This window comes from Denticeps clupeoides, chromosome 3 (assembly GCF_900700375.1).
Source record: "Denticeps clupeoides chromosome 3, fDenClu1.1, whole genome shotgun sequence".
Taxonomy (NCBI): domain Eukaryota; kingdom Metazoa; phylum Chordata; class Actinopteri; order Clupeiformes; family Denticipitidae; genus Denticeps; species Denticeps clupeoides.
The window spans coordinates 18245319-18266771 of NC_041709.1; the positions used below are offsets into that span (position 1 = coordinate 18245319).

Genomic DNA, 21453 nt, shown 5'->3' on the forward strand with positions numbered 1-21453 from the left:
TGAAGGCAATGAGGCGGCACTTTTCTGCTTCACTTGCTCAAATGTGGATGACAGAGAATAGAAAATAATATTGGTATTTTATTCATGTTGATTTTGATATATAGTAAGTATATATATATATATATATATATATACACACACACACACACACATACATACACACACCATATATAGTAACTAGCAAAAGTATTACACAAGAAAAAAGAACAAATAATGATACAACACAGCTGTTTTACACATGTACAAAATGCACTCTGAACACTTTTTATGTACTATAATGGAATACATCAGTGAACACATTCATAGCAATGCATTCAGTACTTAGTCATCTCACACACACACACACACACACACACACGTCACATCATGCTGAACTGCACCATGAACAAACACACGAAAGCAGAACTTTCTCTCTGCTGACATTACAAAGCACAGAAAGTCAGTGGTTAACAGAGCAATGTCCCCAAAAAGAAAAAGAATGTTTTTTGTGGAAAGATTACAGCACAGGGAAAAGGGAACAAAGCCTGAGTGCATGACGATAACGAATGCAAATGATTTGCAGACGGAACGAGACCATAAAGGGACTATTGATGCTCGTTAAGGCAGATCCCTGATAGAGGAGACCCAGTACCAGAATACCCAATGCTCAACACACACACACACACACACACACACACACACACACACACATCTGGATGTAATAGGAGCCCTGAACTGTCTCCTCTCTGGTTCAGAGTTTGAGGTCACTCCATGTGACGTCTTGGGGCAGGAGGCTTGAAGCCATGGGGAAAGGACGACTCTGAGGATGTTTTTCACTGCTTGACCAGCGTGTGACTCACACGGATAAGGTCATAAAAAAGATGTTTCCGTGACATGGGAGCTCTAACTGAGGGCTTCTGCGTCTCTTTCTCCCCCCCCCCCCCCCCCCCCAAAAAAAAAATTATTCTGATCTGGATAACAGATGTAGCTGCGAAATCACTTTTGTCAACAAAGTGGGTTTATGGGATTTCCTACAGCTACAGTAAAAGAAAATTGCATAAAAACCTCATATAGATAAATGCATGTGTGCATTAGAGCTTGTGGGTGAAGCATGACACATATATTCCAGAGAATTTGCTGCCTGTAAAGTGCGACCCCCCCAAAAAAAGCCTATTGCACGGCACTGGCCGCCTTGTCTAATTAAGCAGGCACCCATTTGAAATACCCAGTTGGGCATGTGCTCGATTCTGCTGGACTTTGAACATTTGGCTGGATGATCTTCTTTCCCTGATGTCAACCCCCCTCCCCCTTCCATCCTCAAGTGGGCAGCCTGAGAGCGGCTTGTGGTGAGGGCTGTCTGGACGTTACGTAAGCAGGGCCATTATTTGCTGGGTTCTTGCCTTCGGGGCTTTGGTTACATCACCACGGACTCCACTCCTATCGCAGAGCCACAGTGTTATATTTGGAAGCTACGTGGGGGGAAGAAAAGCAATGCTTGTGTCCGTTACCTGAGTGGCGAAGAGGGCAGATGGGTTTGTTGTTTTACATGCAATAGAGAGGAAGTGAAAATGTGCAGGGTGGGTCAGGAAAGACTTTCCATTCCATCTAAGCCAAGCAAATATTTAAATAATAATAATAATAATAATAATAATAAAACAACTACAACACCAGCCCCGGCAGCTGTAACGCATGTATGAGATCAGCTATTGTTGGCTGAACTGGGCCGTTCCGGTCTGGCATTCCTCTCAAGGTTGGCGATGATTATGAAAACCAGTCTGGAGGAAACAAGGGGGGTGGGGGGGGGTCCCTCTTTCCAATCCTCAACGTGGGGTTATGCAGACCACAACCTTTTTCTTATTTCAGTTTGAGTTCTTGCTGCGCCTTTTATGGGGCTGTGGGGAGGCTGTGAAGAGCCAGAACGGAACGTGTGTGGCTGTTTTGCACCAGCAGCCCGGAGGGAAAGAGAGAAGGATATATGTGTGTGTGTGTGTGTGTCAGCTGCAGATGTGGCATATCTGGATCCAGTAGTGACTCACCAGCTCAACCTCTGTCCAATCTTCCACAGTTTTGCTTCTCCCTCTCCCTCTGCCCTTGCTGCCATGGCAACTGCAGAATGTTTGGCAGGGAGCCTTGGAAAAGACTTTAGATGAATAAGAGAGTGTGTGTGTGTGTGAGTGAGTTGGTGTGAGAGAGAGTGGGGAATGTTGGGGTTTTTTTTTTGAGTGGGGGGGCAGTCTTCTGTATCCTGGAGAGCTTCCAGGACAGTCATAATGCGGCACTGGAACCAGAGGCCTGGCAGAACACAAGGTCTCAGAGAACAAAGATGTGTGCTTTGGGCCTCGCTTGGCAGCCTTCGGCATTTCCCAGCAGCCCTTGCCTTGGCAGTCGGCCACCCCTCCTCTCCAGACCTGCAAAGAGGATTAGAGGAGCAGGGAGGGAGGGGAGTCGAGAAAGAGGGCGAGTGTGTGAGAGAGAGAAAATCTAAAGTGACATCACCTCTTTTCGGCCCCCACAGACGTCGACCGTCCAAAACACGGTTTCCGCCCCCTAAAACACAGGCTGCCATTTTCTGCGGGGTCGGTGTCACTGGCGCAGCTGCTGGCTGAGTGGTTAGTCCGACCGATGCTTACGTGCCACTGCACAGCTCCCAAAATGGCGTCCGTTTCTCAGCTCTGTGCCTCGGTCTCAGCCAAACTCCACTACAGCAAACGAAGGGCAGAAATCGGACCCTGGTGGATCTCACTGGTGGATTTCAGATGAAACCTCTGACTTATTTATTTTTTTGGTTGCATCTTCTCAGTGATTTACTGTGGAGGTCTTTGCGATCCATCAGATCTATCTCTCCACATCTCTGTGTGGACGTCCCGGACCGGGGCATATTTATCTCTGCTTTGCCCTTCAGAGTCGCCCCAAAACCAGCAGTCTGTCAGCGGTACGGGAGGGAGGTGGGGGCTGCGCAGACAGGAAATGACTCGGCGATTTAGTGGCTGCGTGCTCAGCTGCCGTTGCCGGTCGAGTGAAATGTAGCTTCTGCTCCTCAATCACGGCTAACGTGCTCTCAGAGCGCCGCTGGCTTTCAGCCTCTAATAAAAGCTAGTGCATTAACACGGCCCATTATGGCTGTTTTCATCACGCTGCGGATGTGAGCGAAACTTGGGAGGTGAAAGCGTGGGGGCCTTTTTGTCATAGTACAGAAAATATGAGAAAATTTAGAGCGGGGTGAAGAAAAAAGAGAGAGAGAATATATATACACACACAATATATATATATATACACAGATATATAGAGAAAGAGCAGGTATGCAGCACGCTATGAAAATTCATTTAGTGTTCTACTCTGATTTTATAGTGAACCACTGAAATAAGCAAATAAAATGAATAAGCAAGCAAACAACATTCTTCAGCTTTTTGGAGGCGGTGTGTGCATCAGTAAAGCTGAATCAACTCAGTACAGTATTTTCACCCCAGCCCTGGGAGAAATATTGCCCATTGAAGCTGGAGGACATTTGCTAATTTGCTTAAAACGGCAAAGTTGGCACCTTTGGCCACTGGCAGTGACCTAATTAGGTAAATGGTGGTCCATTTCTGACTCCACTGTAGTAGTGCTATTTATTGCATCTGCCGCCAATGGATAATTCAAATGTGGGTGAGGAATTGGAAAGTTGGGGAAAAAAAAAAAAAAACTTTTGGTCTTAGATTACATTTGATAGTTTTTTTTAGACAAAAGTATTTAAGCACCACAAAACTTGCACTTCAAATGTATTGTTCTGTTGTTAAAACTTAATACATTGAACTACAAAAACTTGTCTCTTGCATTTCCCAACATGGACATGGATTGAGCACCTGCAACCAGAACAGGGGGACAACTTTTGGCAGTGTATGATTGTGAAGGTCGAAATTGTATTTGACACTGACTTTACTGTCGCCACACACCACCACAGGAAATGGTAAAATGATGTGAGATTTCATTCTGTATGAAACTGTCCACATTTTTTACGTGGTAATGAGTGCAGTCAGAAATGGGAACGGCGTCCCTGTTGACACCTGAGAAGCCGCGGGGCTGTTAGGGCGTTCACCGAGCACCTCAATCAGCCATTGTTTTAGCTGGAACACTGGATCAAACTGCACAGTTTCACTTTCGTTCACAACTATGGTTCTGCGTGCGAGGCCTTGTGCAGGTGATGGAGATGTTCACCGCAGTGACCGTCACCGCACTTTCCCCCGAGATCTCAGTTTCCTGTCTGTGTTTTCTGAAACCCGCTCAAAATGTATGAGGTGAACTTGGAAAGCTATTCATCCAAAGCTACCAGCTGCCTGGGACGCAGAGCACGCACTTTAGATATTGGTATGAGGTGAGGCCAGCAGAGTATGAGCTGTACGTGTGCCCTGGGGCAGGATCGGTGCCAGCGTGCCACTCTAAACTGGGACGTGACCCGTGCCCTCCTCAATCTCATCAGAGGAGACATGCCACCCAACAGGTGGTGGCAAGAGTAGCCATGTGCTCCAACTACAGTGGCTCTCGAGCCCGTGTAAGCAGGTTGTGCAACCTCAAGTTCGGGGAAGCAGGGGGAGGGGAGGAGGAGCAGGAAAAGAGTTGCAGGCCACATCAAGGCCTTCGAGGGCATGGGATGTTCCCACCTTAATTACCTAAGAGCCTTACTCTGGAGTTTACCTTCAGACGTGGCGGCACAACAGGACGGGAAAAGCTGCGTAAGGGTCTTAAGACGTGCCATAATCCGGCTCGACGCGCTGGTGCTTTCCGCCATGCGCTCTGTGACGGCGTGGTTTCTTCCCCGCCAGTGGACTGAAGTAACCTACTGCTGGCAGGAGCAGCTTGGAGGTGCTAAATCTGTGGCGTTTCGTTAATGGGTTACTCTCACTTCGACTGGGCCCGGGGACGTGACAGGCGCCTGACGCCACAGACACCGAATCATAGCAATGTTGTGAGAAGCCATGCCGGGCAAATCTCTTCCTTTATCTCCTGTCATTTGCCTAAAACGTTCGCCATGCAAACATGCTGCACGGCATCCAAACTATGCTGGCTGCCTTGGGCCTTTGTCTCCGAGTCGCACGATTCAGCACTCTCTCTCTCTCTCTCTGTTTAACATTCCCTCGCTCTCCCTGCTGGGTGGAACTGGGCATGTGGTAATGATGTAATGCACGGAGGGACACAATATCTGTTCAGTAAGCAGATTCCCCTCCGACGGCGGGTGAAATAGATGCGTGGCGAGCGGCGCGGTGGGGCGTCTCGCGGGTCAGGTCTCCGTTTTAAGAGACTGTACAATAATAATAATAATAATGATAATAAAAACTGTTTCCTAATGGCCGATGTTAGTTAGAGCAGCAGTCCGTCCTTCGGAGGGGCCACGGGCTTTCCGTGCCGGTGTCGGGGTCACGTGGGCCGGTCGAGCAGGCTCGGCTTGCTCAGACCTGCTCCGCCAGCGCCTGATCTCTGGCGCCGCGCCCGGACTCCGTTTGTTTTTTTCCACGGATGGGCGAGGTGAGAGGCGAGTACGTGACCGAGTATTTCACTTCCTCGTTCAAAACGCGCCCGCAGACCGCGTTGCCTCATCCAAGTCGCAGCCCTCGGGCGGAAAGCATGAAGGAGACGCAGTTCGGATCCAACACACGGCGCTGACCGACAAGACGGCTGCGTGCTACGCAGTGAATCAGCCACCAAGCATTTCGTGCAGTATTTCGCAAATTAGTCATGAAAATAAACCCTTCGTGGAATCGGAGGGAGAGTAAAATGCGTGGGTTGAGTCATCGGAGCGACTTTCTTTGCTGGTTTAAAGGCTCCGACGCATGCGCAAGAACGGCACCAGGGGCGTTCAGTAATTCTGAATCAGTAAAGCAGAATCACAGTTATGCAAGTGTTTGTTAAACTGTGTAAGTGCAGCCATTTTTTGTAAACGCTAGACGTAAATTATTGAAAACAACTTGCACAACCCTCCGCAGACGGCCAGGAAACGTGCAGCCGTACAAAAGGCGCTGTGTTCGTGTCCGAGCGTGTTGCGCATGCGCGGCCGGCTGGGAACAGCCGGGCCCGTGACGTCGCGCTGGCACCGCGGCCGGAATGTGGCCCTGCTGAACGGAGCCGCGACGGCGCATGCGCCGCGTGGCCTGTGGAATTTCACAATACTCGGCCGATCTCGGCTGCAGATTTCCACCCGGCGCCCGCTAACGCGGCTTCCCGACTTCACACCGGGTCCTAAGTGCAAAGTTATTTGCCGTGTTCCGGTCCACGCGGTCATTCCTGGGCAGCGACACCAAACGCGGCCAACTAAAGAAACCGGACCACGTCGTTGTTTTTAACCAGGCGCCGCGCTCTTCACGGTGTCCCTGGCACCGGGGGCGAGCGGGCCGAGCGCGCATGCGCGGGGCCGAGCGGGGCGGGTCGTCGGCGCATCAGGTAAACAGAAGCCCGGGCTGGAAGCGTCGCGGTGACGTCAGCGCGCGTCGGGGCGCGACGCGCGGCGCGGCGCGGGACCCAGCAGTGAGGCGCGCACTGCCATGAAGTGAGCGCGAGTTCCCGCTGCTCTCTCTGCCTGCCGGGCTGGAAGGAACCGAGAGGAGGAGGAGGAGGAAGAACAACAACAACAACTGTATCTTTTCTTTTTTTTTTGTCAGCAGTAAAGGCTAAAAGGACGCTCGACGGGAATCTGGGGATTTTTCGGTGAATTCGTTCCTCCCCACCGCGTCTGAAAGCCATGTCGTCCGCGGCGGTCGCCGCCTCCAGAAGGCAGTCGTGCTACCTGTGCGACCTGCCCCGCATGCCCTGGGCGATGATCTGGGATTTTACCGAGCCGGTGTGCCGGGGCTGTGTGAACTACGAGGGCGCGGACCGGATCGAGTTTGTCATCGAGACGGCGCGACAGCTGAAACGGGCTCACGGCTTCCAGGAGGGCCGCTCCCCGGGTCCCGGGAAGGCGCAGCTGTCGGGCAAGGACATCCAGTCGCTCGGCCACCCGGCCGGAGAGCTCGGCTCGCGGCCCCCGCAGCCGCTGGACCGGTATCCGCTGAGCACGGACAGGCCGCCCCGGCTCGGTCCGGAGTACCAGCCGGGCAGGCAGACCAACGGCATTCCCGTCCCCAACGGATTTCCCAAACCCGACGAGCCGCCGGAGCTCAACCGCCAGAGCCCCAACCCCCGCAGGACTAGCGCGGTCCCCCCGAACCTCGTGCCTTTAGTGAACGGGACCCTGCCGCCCGTCCACGCGCTCAACGGCCGCCCCGCCCCGATGGGCGACCACGGCGCCAAGCGCGCCGACGAGCTGAAGGACAAGCACCGCGCCGACGGCGGCGCGTCCGACCTGGGCGACGGCCACAAGCGCGGCGACGAGTGGATGGGCAAGCCGAAGACCGTGCGCGAGATCATGGCCCTGCACACCTTCGACAGCAGGTTCAAGAAGGAGCACGCGGTCATGCCGCCGAGGGTTCTGGGATACGAGCCGGGCGGCACTTCCTCAAAAGCAGGTAATAAACATGCAGAAGACGCCGGCGCGAGCCCCTTCCTCCCTTTCTTTTTTTTTTTTTTTTTTTTTTTGAGGAAGCGACACTGTGAGGCAAAAAAAAAGTGCACTGTGTTCAGGTTTCTTTTTTTAAACGGCGGAGTTTAGTAAACGTCACGTGACGGAGCGCAGCCACAATATTGACATGTAATCCAGCGAAGGTGGGGGCTGCAACATGGCCCGACTGTAAAACTGTGTCAGCAGCAGGTCATGCACGGGCAGTAGGAGTGGACGAGTGTGTGTGTGTGTGTGTGTGTGTGTTAACCCTTTTCTTTCTGCACGGATTTTAGATCGAGGGAAGCACCCCAGAAACATGAAGAGGAAACCCTCTCCCGAGCCTGACGGGGATGTCTCCGCCCCCAAGCAAAATGGTGAGGGTCAGCCGTGGTTGCCGTCGCCCTCTGATGTGCTGAAGATGCCCCCTGGGGGTCTGCCAGGCTTCGGAGGCGCCGCACCCCCGTCCACCATGTCACCTCACCCTCACGCCACGCCCTCTGAGGCGGCCACGGCCGCGGTGCAGAACGGCCAGTCTCCCATGGCCGCGCTCATCCTAGCGGCCGACAACGCTGGCGCTGGCACCGGCTCACCCAAGGACGGCAGCCAGGTCCACTCGACGACCACGGGCGGCTCGGCGCGGCGGAACAGTGGCAGCCCCTCGTCGCCGTCCTCGGTCGGCCAGAGGAGGATGCCTCAGCGGGACGCCCTGGGCGGGGGCGCGGGGACGCCTGCCACCACTGCCGTTCCGGGCATGGACTCCCAGACGGGGCATCCCCAGAGCATTCCGGACTCTTCTGTGCCCCCGGGCGGCGTCCCGCTCTGCTGCACGCTGTGCCACGAACGTCTGGAGGACACGCATTTCGTACAGTGCCCCTCCGTGCCCTCGCACAAGTTCTGCTTCCCCTGTTCCAGGGAGAGCATCAAGCAGCAGGGTGCCACGGGGGAGGTGTACTGTCCCAGCGGCGAAAAGTGCCCGTTGGTGGGGTCCAATGTCCCGTGGGCGTTCATGCAGGGCGAGATAGCCACCATTTTGGCTGGGGACGTGAAGGTAAAAAAGGAAAGGGACCCTTGATTTTGTTTTCCTCCACTCCTTCAACCATCTCTCTTGTTTTGTTCTTTTTTTTCCCATCTTGTTTCATTTTTTTTTTTAAAGTACAATCCAACAATGAAAAAGCAACATATATGATTGTAAGAACATACAGATTGCATACCATCCCCTCTGCAAATCTTTGGGACATGTACATATGGACACAAGGGAAGTAAACACTTCGTTAAACATGGCTGTAAATTTTTTTTTATTTTACCCCCCCCCCTCTTCTCTTGTTTTTGAATACATTTGTGTTTCTATATATTTTTTTGAAGATAAAAAAAGGTATGTACACCCTATAACAGATTATGTCCCCTTGCTTTTTTCCGTTGATGTCTAAAGCCAACATTAAATGTACTTTTAGGTCTGGTGACAGTCCATGGTCAAGCCTAGAATGTGACTAATAAAACTTTACAAGCACTTGGCAAAAGTGAAAAATGCTTCTAGCTGTATATGTATGCACTTGTTTTAAAAAAAATTGCCAAATACAATTTCTGACCTTGTAATAACAACCTTTTAGTGTCTGTGCATTGCTTACTGTCCGGGATCGACGCCGAGCAGGCATTGGAGAGGGGGGGGGTGATGCAATAACTTCAGCCGAAACAAAATGGAGCCCTGAGAGCGTGAGGGGGAGGAAGACAAGCGGCATGGGGGTGGGGGGGGGGGGGGGGGGTGCGTTTTCTTTTTCTATCCGCAACCGGTAGATCAGTTTCACACTTACGTTTATTTTTTTTGACTAATGACTGATAAATAATGAGAGTGACGAGAGCAGAGAGGAATACGGAGTAAAGGGCTCAGAATAGAGGAATTCCCAGACCTGCAAAGAGTTTTTTTTTTTTTTTTTTTTTTTTGGGAATGTTTTCCATTACAGCCTGAAGCCCAGGAACACAGCAGTTAGTATGTGGAGTTTTTTTGGGTTTTTTTTCTGATTTGATTTTCTTTTCCTTCCGCAAGTTTTTACGGACATTAAACTTTATTTCCATGCTGTGGTTGAAGCAGATGGACGCGTGTCTGCAGTTCCAGCCCTGTGGGTCCTGAATATGTGGTGTTCGGTTTCGACGTGTCTTCCAGGAATTGATCTTACAAACCTGTCATCCATCAGGACAGTTCATTTTAACACAGCATAAGAAATCTGGAAATTCTCTTCAGCTTAGAATCGCAAAATGCTTTGGATTTATATTTTTATATTTTTATTTCTGTAGTGTATTTAAGATATTTTCAGTTTTTGTTTTTATAGGTTATAAGCCAAGGAAAAGGACGAAGGTTTTGTAATATCGGCAATAAGACTTCAGGTGATATTATTTTTTCTCCAAATGAATTACAAGCCAAACAATGAAATTCATATATTTATATATTATCTGCGATCACACAAACACAGTAAAGCCCCCCCCCACCGTTTCTTCTGCATGCGAGCACATTTCCGCAGACGCGCGAGGTCATGTGTCACGTGCCTCTGTGGAATTCCTGAGTCACCGACCCCGCCCCGCGGCCTCCCAGCGCGCGCGCAACGGCTCTGTTATTCCACCGTCGGGGCCCTGAGCTCAGCAGCACAGAAGGATGAATGGAGCCTCCTGTTCTCCTCCCACTGGCGGGCGCTGGCTGCACTGAGGCCGACCCCCCCTCCTATACTGGTCTGTAGCTATAGGTCCGCCTATAGGCTGCGTACTGTACCATAGCCAGACTGGAACATAAATAATCTCGTCGGGTGTACAGTGCACGGCTGATATTGAGCCGTCTGACCCTCCGAGCATTGTGGGTGAAGCTGGTTATTTAACGCTGCCATGTGGAAGTTACATAAGTGCTGCTTTTTTTGCCGCGGAGTAGGAGCACTGCAGCTCGGCACATCACGAAGACCCTGGCGGCCGTGGACCTCCTGCCTACCTGCCTGGAGCTCCATGCGCCCCTGCGCATTCGGCCCTGCTGGCGCAGCCTGCTTCGAATTCCATCCGCCACAAAGCCCAGCACGCGGAGGGGGTGTGGGTGGGCGTGTCTTGGGTTTCAGTCGCTTGCCAGAGACTGATAGGCTTGCTCAAATTACGTAGCTAGTAGTCAGAAAGCACTCGGACCCTTTATTTAACTTATTTACTGGTTTATTTACCCAGCTGCCCCTCACCACCCTTCATAGTAGACCATGGTGCAACACACACACACACACACACACAAAACCCGTTTTTCAACCCGTTTTTATTTACACAGACAACTTCTTTAACTCTGCCCTTGGCTATTCAGATGATCGTCAACTGAACAGTTATTATTACTGAGCCAAGTGGCTATTAATACGCTGGTCCTTTCACAAGGCCGCCAGGTGTGAACTGTGTTTGGATGGTAAATGGACAGAACAAAAACTTGCACAAATTCCATTCTGCAGTACACAGGCATTTGTATAAGTTTAATACAGATTAAAGATTTTTTTTTTTTTTTTACATGGCTGCTCCATCAACACTCCCCTCCAATGCATCCTCGATCATGCCAAATGCTGAAAGGCAGCAGCTTGGTTAATATGTTCGTGTTGTGTGCTGGGGTGGTCCGGGAGGGGGCCTGTGTACAGAGTGCTTCAAATGAGACGCTCGGAGGGGCTGTTAAAAAAGGTCACCCAGCGCCCCGTCATCCAGCCACCGACGGGGTGCCTGTTGCTGCTGGAGAGGGGGGAGTGGGAATGCCACGTCAGCCAGCTTAATGACCGACCCCACCCTACTGTGAGGCTGTTGGGGCATCACATGATTTGCTTGATGTCTGCTTTACGGATGTAAGCCCCTCACATTTCCAGGCCGCTGCAGTTGGGAGAAAGTAGAGGGAGATGGAGGGTAAAGACGAAAAGAAGGAATGTGAAAGGTGGAGCAGGCGAGGCATTAATGGGAGAGCTGTACAGAGCAGCTGCGCTCTAAAATTAGACGGAAAACAAGCGAAGCTCCATAACCATCCATCACCGGGCCTCCCAGCAGCACCAAGAAAGGAACGCGTAGCCCTGCTGACTGGGAAGCCTTTATCGGGAGAAACGGATTATGAGCCAGACCAAATATAGCGATCATACACTCTCTGAACCCTGGACGTGCCGTTTCAAGGGGGGCAGCGGTTGCCTGGCTACCTGACGGGGAGAGTAAACAGAGGGTGAAATAGGACATGCCACGTCAGTCGACGCAGAGGAAGGGTACATGGGGTAACCACACGCGCGGGATCTCGCTGAGATCCGATTGCCCCGCCTGCTTGGGAGCAAGACGTCTGGAGACGTGACGTGATCACAGACAGACGCCCCAAAACAGGAAGAGCCGACTGATGCTAAATCTTTAGGGGATTAGATGCTTTAGCAACAATCCAGTAAGTCTGGCCTTTAGGTTTACTCACTAAGAAGGGTGTAGAGTGGAAAGTCGGCTTGGAAATGCGTCCAAATGTATTTCACAGATAGGCCCTGGTGTATGTGCAAGTGTGTGTATGTGTGTGTTGGGTGTTCCCAGCCCCAAAAAATCACTATATTCAATCAACCAGATGAATGGAGTGAATCCCGGAATAAGGAACATCAAATGGCGTGAATTTGGCCAGCTAATAGTCATGCCATAATTAATGAAAGACATTTCTTTAAGTTGGCAGCAAAGTCTGTTTCCACAACTATGGATTACCTTGTCCATTTAAGTGTTGTGATTCTAAAATGTGCGATTTAGGAAGGAAATACCAGCTCTTCTTATAATTTCTAAAACAAAACAAGCAAACCAAATCACACCATGAATACTTATACACACACTGAGGATGTGTGTGATGTTTGGTCCAATTTTTGCTAGGCCTCCAAGACTCAACCCCTTCTTCCTGATAGCTTTAACTTTGAAATTCATATCCCATTTCAGGAAGACCGATCACAGAGTTTGGCTCTTTAAAGTGGATCTGTTATATCCTTCCTGGTGCCTTTATCCAAGACGTGGTCTTAAAAGAGAGTTCTTTTTACTCATCGACATTTATTTTGGGCTCAGTGGCACGAAGCCATCTTTGTGTGAGAGAGAGTTGGAACCGGGGGACAGTTTTTAAATGAACTTCCTCAACTAGCACAAAAAGAGAAGAAATAACACATAATTTATGTCTTCATTTACTTAATGAAGATTTAAACTACTGCATGGTCCTGGCTCTCACCGGCGCCCAATGGCCTTTTATATATGTCTAATACTGGATACATATTTAGCCAATTAATAGGTAATGTGATAAAAGAACTGTTGAAAACAGTTGCACCCAGCAATAAATGTAAAATAACATTTAACTGCTTAAAGGGTCATTTCTATTAGTAATATTGTATGTATTTGAGTATCACAGTGCACCTAGTTGCACCTTATTTGCTATCCAGAACGAATTAAAATGAAAAGCATTTGGTTTTTTTAATCTCTGTTATTTGAGTTTATTGGGAGAACAGGTGGGCAAACTGGGGTGAAAGGTCCACATGTGTACATTCTGCATGTTTCCAGTGCAATTCAACACTCCGTGCAGGAAGTAAACAGTCCCAGAATGCCCTGCTATCAGAAATAAGTGTGATGAGTCACATCCATAATTATCCAAAACAGCCATGTTCCCTGTGTGGTGATTTGACTGCACAGATTTCGTTCCACTACGAAGTGAGCTTGAAACGTCAGCTTTAACTGTAGCAACATCAGCCTGCCTGTTAATGACTGTTGTCTCGCCTCGTGTAGCTCAGACAATTAGCAGTTGGCTAAAAGACTATTTCTTTAAATTGGAACTGTTTCAGATATACACATACTCTGTTATATTATGCTGTAAAAATCATATTGATCAATGATCACTATTAGCTGCAACATTAATATAAGCACCATTTTTTGATGGTAGATGATGGTAGACCTTCACCATCTTGAGGTCTAGTGGGTTGGTTTCCGATTAGAATGGTTGGTACCAAAGGTGATCTATGGAAATGTTGAGCTCACATCAAGGTCCTGTAGACCCATGAAGGCTCATGAAATCCACATGGGAAGTGACAGCTAACTATTGTAATACAAATTGCTGAATGCCATGGCCGTGACAGAGGTGTCGGCAACAGAAACGGGTGGCCCAGTCGGGTAAATTCCATTGTCTTGTAGATCATGTGGAGGCACTTGGAGAAGAAAGGGCAGCAGGATGACCATTAGTGGAAAACAAGCCAGTGGAGGCAGCGTGACTCTCTGGGTGGTGTTCTGCTGGAAGGCCTTGTGTTCGTGTGGACATAACAGTGACAAGGAGCTCAAGACAAAGACTTCATTGTTTCGACTTGCCCTCCAAATCACCCAGATCTCAATCCAATCAAGCATCTGTGGGATGTACTGGGAAAACAGACCTGATCCACGGAACACCCTACTGATACTGACATGACTTCATGAACCTGCTGCTCATGTCTTGGTTCCAGATACCACAGCACAGTTTCAGATATGTTTTGGAGACCCTGCCATGGGTAAGAGAGCATGAGGGGCAATGGCAAGCCAGCAGTTCTAATATAGTGGTTTACTGGTTCCGTAAAAGTACATCAGTTTATAATACTTTTGAGTTTGCACCATGTAATTGGAGTTCACTATCTTTCTGTGACTAATATAGTTAATATATATTTTAGAATGTCAGATTGTCAGGCAATGCTATATGCTTGGTACTTGATGAATAAAGTGATATATTAAGTCTACTTATATAGCTATTCTAAATTACAATGCACAAAACACAAAAGAAGATCAAATATTATCCATAATAAAAAAAAAAAGTTTAAAAAAGTCCAAAAACAATGACAATCTTTTGATGGTGTCTGTTCTGTCTGGTTCTTCCATTAGTTGTCATCTTTTAATCCTGTGCTTCTAATGGGACCTTACTGCCCCCCGTATTTGCTCTCTCCCCCCCACCAGCACACCTGATTCAACTCAACAGCCACTCAACAAGTTATTGATTATTTTGGAACAGCGGGTGGGGGTTCTCATGAAAGTGGTCAAGATCCACTGATGTAATTGCTGGCATTTGTTTGTGTGGGGAAGACAGCTGCAGGAGAAAACCTCACATCTGGGTTTCAGTTCCTGCCTGTTGTCCCGCTGTTTGCTGTTCTCTGCCCCTGCTCTTTGGTCTGGTAATTAGAATGGCACACTATGTCTGGCTTCTAGGTTTCTACAGACCTTTGAAAGCCATCGCTGTGACATCATATTTATAGTGGAAATAAAAACAAGAATAACTTCTTATAATTTATAATTAAATTAGAATATTAGAATAGTTTATATTTAAATTAAATGAATGTGTTAATTAAATCAATCGTTTTTTCTTCATAAACACCAGCAAACTGCCTCTCTGCCATTTTTATTTAACATTCATCACAGGATTCACTTTATGGCCAAACCAGAAGCCGAAGTTTAAAGAAGTTAATCTGTCCCATAAATGCATACTTTTCATACATGAGTATGGAAGCAGTGGGACAGTGGCATAGAGGCTACAGAAGTGGACCCTTAACAGCAGGTTGCCGGTTCGAATCCCAAACTGCCAAGGTGCCACTGAGCAAAGTACCGTCCCCACACACTGCTCCCCGGGCGCCTGTCATGGCTGCCCACTGCTGTGTCACCGTGCTGTGCTGCAGTGATTCATTGTATTAATTTTGCTATTATAATGTTCAGTATACCAAACTTCAGCTTCTAGATTTATTCTTATTTTGTAGGAATTGGTTGCTTGGTGATCTTTGATGCTGTCATTCAGGCAATGAAAAGCAAACATACAAACAGTCCCACCCCTCTGTGCCTTGAATGTTGTGCAATAAGAGTTACCCCATGACTACTCCCATGTTTGGGGCAAATTAGTGGGCTGTTAAAGAGACAAAGTCCATGTCTGCTCTCGCCGTGAGCTCAAAGGGTCAATAAAATGGTTTAGATTGCCGTTAAACACGTATGACGCCATCGACGGGTGAATCAATGTGGAGGACTGTAAACAAGGATTTACTGTCAGCACAAACATTTCAGCTGGAGTAACGTGGGGGGTGGTTCCGTCCGCTGTAAAATCTCTGCATGGAAACACAAATTACTCAATTGTGTTTTATCGACATTTAAATATTATTCATTTAGTTTTGTCCAAATCTTATTCCTTAAGATGCAGGTAGAGACACTTTGTTCAGAGTACATCCATGTGACGTTGCTGTGCTGTAGGAAAGCTGGGTGTGCTCAGACAGAAAGACAGACAGACAGAGAGAGCGAGAACGAGAGAGAGAGAGAGAGTAAAAAATATGTCAGATTAAGGCTATCACCCTTGGGTATGAGAGGGAGAGCCTTGGATCCCTATTTTGGTCGCCTTTGGGTCTCTCTCTCTCTCTCTGATAGTCTTACAGAATTTGAGCCATAAAACTGCATCGGCAGAATCCAGGTCACTACAGATAAGTGAACAGCGACGGGAGCCTCTACTTAAAAAAAAAAAAAACAAATGGCAGTTTTTTTTTAAGCAGAAGGGGAAATCATACAGCCAGGGATTTATGTTTGAGTTATTTTTGCTGGAAGTCATGGGGTTTTGCAGCATTATATCTGTGTTGTTGTTCTTCATTCTGACCCAGGGCCTGTGCACAGAGAGAGTGTTCAGCTTTTCTGGTAATGGTCCCTTGATCATTTCTCTTTTTGGGGTCTCAGCTGTATTATTTATTTCAGACCCCATTCTCGTCTCCTTGACTCTCGGCATGCCTTTGTGTTTCAGGGCCGCTGAGCCTCTCCCGGTTTACAGACTGATGTGGCTCTTTTGACACACGCCGTAAAGCCCCGAAAAACCACGCGTTCGTTTCCTGAGACGAAGGATTCTCTTATGACATTGGAGAAGGGCATCTGAAACAGACATTATTATGAATTCAAAGCACACATGGTAGACTGTCGAAAAAGACTGACAAACACTCATACACACACACACACACACACACACACACACACACACACACACACACACACACACACACACACACACAGCCCTGATGAACCACACATTTTTGCTGGGGTCGATGTTGCAACAGGGAGGCAACAGCTGATCTCCATCGACTCTCCCCATCCATGCCCAACAGCCCTCCGCACACCCCCACATGCCTTTGATCTCAGAGGGATCTAAGGCTTCAGTCTGTGCGGTTAATGGGATGCAGCTGAACTCACACACACACATACACACACACATACAGCACCGCACAGAAAATACACACAATACAAAACAAAAACACACTGATGTGTTCTGTGCATCATTATGCGACAATGTATAGCAACTTGTATCATCCTGCATGGCCTACACACACACACACACACACACAAACACAAACTATTCACACAGAGATTTACTGGAAGGCTGGATCACATTTTTTTTTGTTCTCCCGTCTTCTGTCCCCTGCCTCCGGATGGACAATTTCATTTATTCATTTACTGCTCCTGTTCTGTTTCCGGTGGTAGGTGGTGGCTCTTGCCACTTCCACACAGGCCTGTGTGGCACGGAGTGGCTGATTGAGACGTAACCGGAGAGGAGAGACTCTTCCCCCTGCCGCTCCTGGATGATTAATGCCCACAAGCCCCACCACTGCTGCAGCCTGCCAGGCTATTCTTAGCCCACCGTGTCACTGGAGGGCCTGGCAGGACGGATTTCTGAATATAGGCCTCTGTTCTTGAGACGGCGCACACAGACACACCAAGTTAATACACACACACACACACACAAACGTTTCATATGAAGTATATGTCTGTAACACACATACGCACAATCACACATTTTCTCTGTTGATGCCATGAGCCGAACCTATGAAATATAAGCTCAGACATAAAAGCCAAGATTGTGAGTGTTGCTTTCTATAACAGACATAGCGTGTGGTGCATGTTCACTTGAGTAAGGTCAAGTATGTCTTTAGGGTTTACATAAATAAAGATATTATCTGTTTTGTTGAAGGAGTGAAACCTTATTCGTCACTCAACTATAATGATGTTTTCAGCTCTCAGAAACCTTCCTGGACGCACGGCAATCAATATGTCATCAATGCAAAAGTAGTGCAAGCAGTGTTGCCAATACCTGATAGTTTCAATTAAAATTATGCAAAGATGCAGAAACTATCTGATAAGTATTTAACTACTGAAACTACAATTCTGAACAACCAATTTCCCCCAAAGTTTCTCTTTGTCTCTGTTTATCTGTGGTTTCTGTTCTCAAAACAAAACTTGTTCTCAGCGTCATCAGCAGATGTCACAAATATCAGGTATAATCTCAGAACCAAACCGAATATGCAGAAAAATCAGTGTTTTTATAAATTAAATTTGATGCGCAATCTGGTGAATTCCAACAGAAGCAATGTGCAACCAGCATGTCTGACTGTCTGTTCATGTGTTCACGTGGGAGAGCAGTTAAAACCACTAAACTAGATAAAGAACTGAGACTGGGGATGAAAGGGACTGTAGAGCTGGAAAGGAACGAGCAGAGGTGACAAAAACTGATTTAAAGAGAGGGGGAAAAGGCAGACAGGAGTACCTTTTAGTTGTGAGACGTTATTCATGGCTCTGTGGATTGGAATCAGCTGATGAAGAGATCTGATAAGCTCCCCGTCTCCATAGCAACTGTGGAGGAGAACGGGGTGGGGCCTGGGTCTGACAGCCTGCTCACCCACCGAGGAGACAAGATGCTATGCTGGCACAGACGGGTGGAGCAGACTTCTGCACTGATCGACATTCAGCCTTTTCTCGCAGTCTGTTTTCATACGAATGTCAACAGACCCTGATGCTGCGCCATTCCGCTGCCGACAGGGAGTTTGTGTATGAATGCATTTAGAAATCCTTAAGACCAGGTGCCAACTCTGGATTCAATGGTGTTTGTTGGATCAATTCACTTACATGTACATAAATCAAAATGGCATGTTCTACAGGAAGTTGGTGTTGATGCTGGCTCAGACAGATGTCCCCCAGCACCTTGGCATCAGGTTCAAAGAACACAGACTCTCTCTCACAAATACGCAACACAAGTTCAAATACTCTGTTCCTCTCTCAGTCTGTTGATCTTGACTCCTGATTTGTTCAGCTCTACTGATCTTGCCAAATAAATCAATTGCAAGATATAATCTGCTCACATGTACAAACCTACATATTCTTGGGAGCATAAAATTGTCCAAATCATCATGGATCATTAAGCCGGCTTCCCTCTGGAAAAGGCCACCCACAACCCAACGACAGCTCCTTTCCATAAGCCATCAGACAACAAAAGTAACTATGTGTGCTCAGATGTTGATCTGTCCTACCTGGCAGTTTGTAGGATAAATGACATAAAGCACAATTTGCACGTTTGCTGCACCTAACCACTGCTTACCGCATTGTGATGTATGTAAGAACTTGTCTTGTACAGTTTGCACATTGTTTTTTCTTTGTATATAGTCTTGCCTCATTTCCACCCCAAACTGAAGCAAACTAAAAAAGTCTCATTATAGGACATATGAGTACGGCTTTCTCTATTGCCATCCCTCACTCTCTCAGGCCTGGTTGGGGCCATGTGGTGGGCTAATGTACATGAGGATGAAGAAAATGTTTACCACAGGCTGCTTTTATAAAATGTAGGTGCCCCCAAACAAGGGAAACATGTGGCAGTCTGTTTATTCATCATCACTCTCTCTCTCTCTCTCCCTCTCTCTCCAGTTCTTTCTTCCATTCTTGCTGTTTGAGCACATCTGGCACTCTGCAGTAAGAGCAGTAGGAGGGCCTCGCTCCCTCCCTCTTTGCTGGCAGGCAGTGGGGTGAGTTTGTGGGAAGAACACGATCCAATGTCATCCGAAGCCACATGGAAAGTTGTCCACAGCGCCAAGCAGGATATGTTTGGAAGGGAGGGGAGCATTTCTGGGAGAGTGCATGTTTGAGTGCACCAGGCCTTCTGCCAAACCACGGGTGTGTGTGAGTTTTTTTTTTCTTGCTTGTGTGTGTGTTTGTGTGAGTGTGTGCATGGCGGACCCTCAGTTGTTAGCTGGTGTGCAGCTGCTGCAGTAGCCGTAGCCATGGCAGAGCCAACACCTGTTTTTTAAAAAGTTCAGCCCGGAGGCCCACTTAACCCAGCAGGGATGGCATGCATGGCAGAAATGCCAGAGCTATTCGTGACTGGCAGTGCCATGGTGAGACTGAAGTGGACTGTGTGTACTGACCGGAGCTATGAGTCTTCCCACAATCCCTCAAAACACAAAGCAATTACCACTCTATCTATTATCTTCTACTGTCTACTAATAATTCTATCAAATTATTTAATTATGTAAAATATATTTGAGATGTAAATAAATGTGTAAATAAATTTGACTTAATAATAATGCCCTTTCTTCCAGAAGAAAACCCCTTGACAGATGATATTTAAGGTCTAAACTGTTGCTCTAGCTCACTGTGCTTTTTGCTGTCATGTCAGTAGAATGCCGCCTATGTAAATGATATGTATTAATTATTTTTTTTTTATTATGTTTCTTATCACTTGCAGTAAACCATATATATATTACAATTTATAATATCGAATTATCATAATACATAATAATTGCAAGGAATAAGAACAAATGTAGATAGCATAACAAACAGTGAACAACAGATACGACTTAGCTAAAACTCTCCAGTGTCCTGGTGTCAGAGGTCAGAGGTCAAAACGAAATGTCAACGTGGCAATCAAGGCATCTGTGGACGTGAAGTCCATAGAGGTGAGATCTGCTCATCTTTCCTTGGCCGGTGTAAAGCCCCGGCGTGTGTGCAGGGCTCAGGTGTCACTATGAATATGCTGACTGGCCATTCTGTTTTTGGCAGAGGTGAGAACCCACTTCTGTCTTCTGTTCCTGTCCTTGCATACACTAACACACACAAATGCTCTTAGCAACAACTTCTATCTTGTGCTCATGAGATGCCTGCTAAGCCTGAACTTAGTAAGATATCCAAAATGGTGATAAACCAACTGTCCCTCAGTGGGCACCTCATAGAGGCTCTGGGGTTCCTGGGGGTCTTGTTATCACGATACTGTTATATTTAAGCAGGTCTTTAAACCAATACTATTTTGGGGTCTTCTCAGTAACGCAACACCCAAGAGTGTAAAAGGTTATTTTGAACTCCTTGAATAGAGCAGCTGGTTGGGCCCTATTACATAAATACTCTCAAGGTGACGCTGTCACTGAGACACGTCACACACCCCAATGGCCAAGCCTGGCCTCAGCTCATTATTTCATACAACAGGCTAAGTGGAAGCAATACAGTTACGGGCCACATTTCAGCAATCATACCAGCTTGTATGGTTTAACATGGCTTAATATGGTTTATAAAATATGGCTCAAGTGACTCTTCTATGCGTTGAGTTATCTAGTTGTAGGATTGGTTGTCCTTGCAGCATATCCATCAAGCCAAACCTATTGTGGATCAGGGTTATTTACAATATGTCAAACTTAAATGGTAGAATTTCAAGAGTTTTGTGTGCTCTTAATAAGTGATAACAGTATACAGAAAAATCTGGTTGTTTATTTAGTGAGACATCCACTCCCAACAGTGCCTTGTGGGCGCTGATTTGGGTTCAGCATCACAGTGGTCTCCAAACCGATTGCTCAGTAACTCAGATATGATTGCATAAGGACCCGAGCAAATACTTGGCCACATGTGGCCCATTTATGCAAATAACCGCAATGGTTTGTGAGGTTCTTGCATTTCATTTGTTCACCTTTAGCCTTCTAAGGTTCTCCCCCTGAAAGATCAAGGACCTGGAGAGGACCAAATTTACACCCATTTTCCAACACAGGGAACAGCTGAATATGACCCAAATAGGTTTCCAAGAAGGGCACGGCAGATTTGGTATTTTAAGTGTCTTATGGGTCTCAGGAACTAGGACACCGGTCAGAGAGTTGACTAAGCAACCACAGTTTTGCTTTGGGATGTCACGTTGCTGTGTCCTAGACCTCGGCCTATAGCCGCATACAAGC

The 21453-nt window shown here is 47.5% G+C and overlaps 1 protein-coding gene across 1 annotated transcript; it reads left to right on the forward strand.

Annotated features, from left to right (window-relative positions):
- The first annotated feature begins 6127 nt into the window (after nucleotides 1–6127).
- irf2bp2b (interferon regulatory factor 2 binding protein 2b) lies at nucleotides 6128–9085 on the forward strand. Its single transcript, XM_028973771.1, has 2 exons — nucleotides 6128–7454; nucleotides 7780–9085. The coding sequence occupies exons 1-2, from the start codon at nucleotides 6689–6691 to the stop codon at nucleotides 8556–8558; spliced, it is 1545 nt and encodes a 514-aa protein (XP_028829604.1). The 5' UTR covers nucleotides 6128–6688; the 3' UTR covers nucleotides 8559–9085.
- Nucleotides 9086–21453: the final 12368 nt, after the last annotated feature.

Excerpts from the sequence above, each read along its gene's own strand:
- irf2bp2b (XM_028973771.1), top strand. The coding sequence starts at position 6,689 with ATGTCGTCCGCGGCGGTCGCCGCCTCCAGAAGGCAGTCGTGCTACCTG. Across the intron at positions 7,455-7,779 it reads CGGCACTTCCTCAAAAGCAG|ATCGAGGGAAGCACCCCAGA; the intron begins GTAATAAACATG and ends CACGGATTTTAG.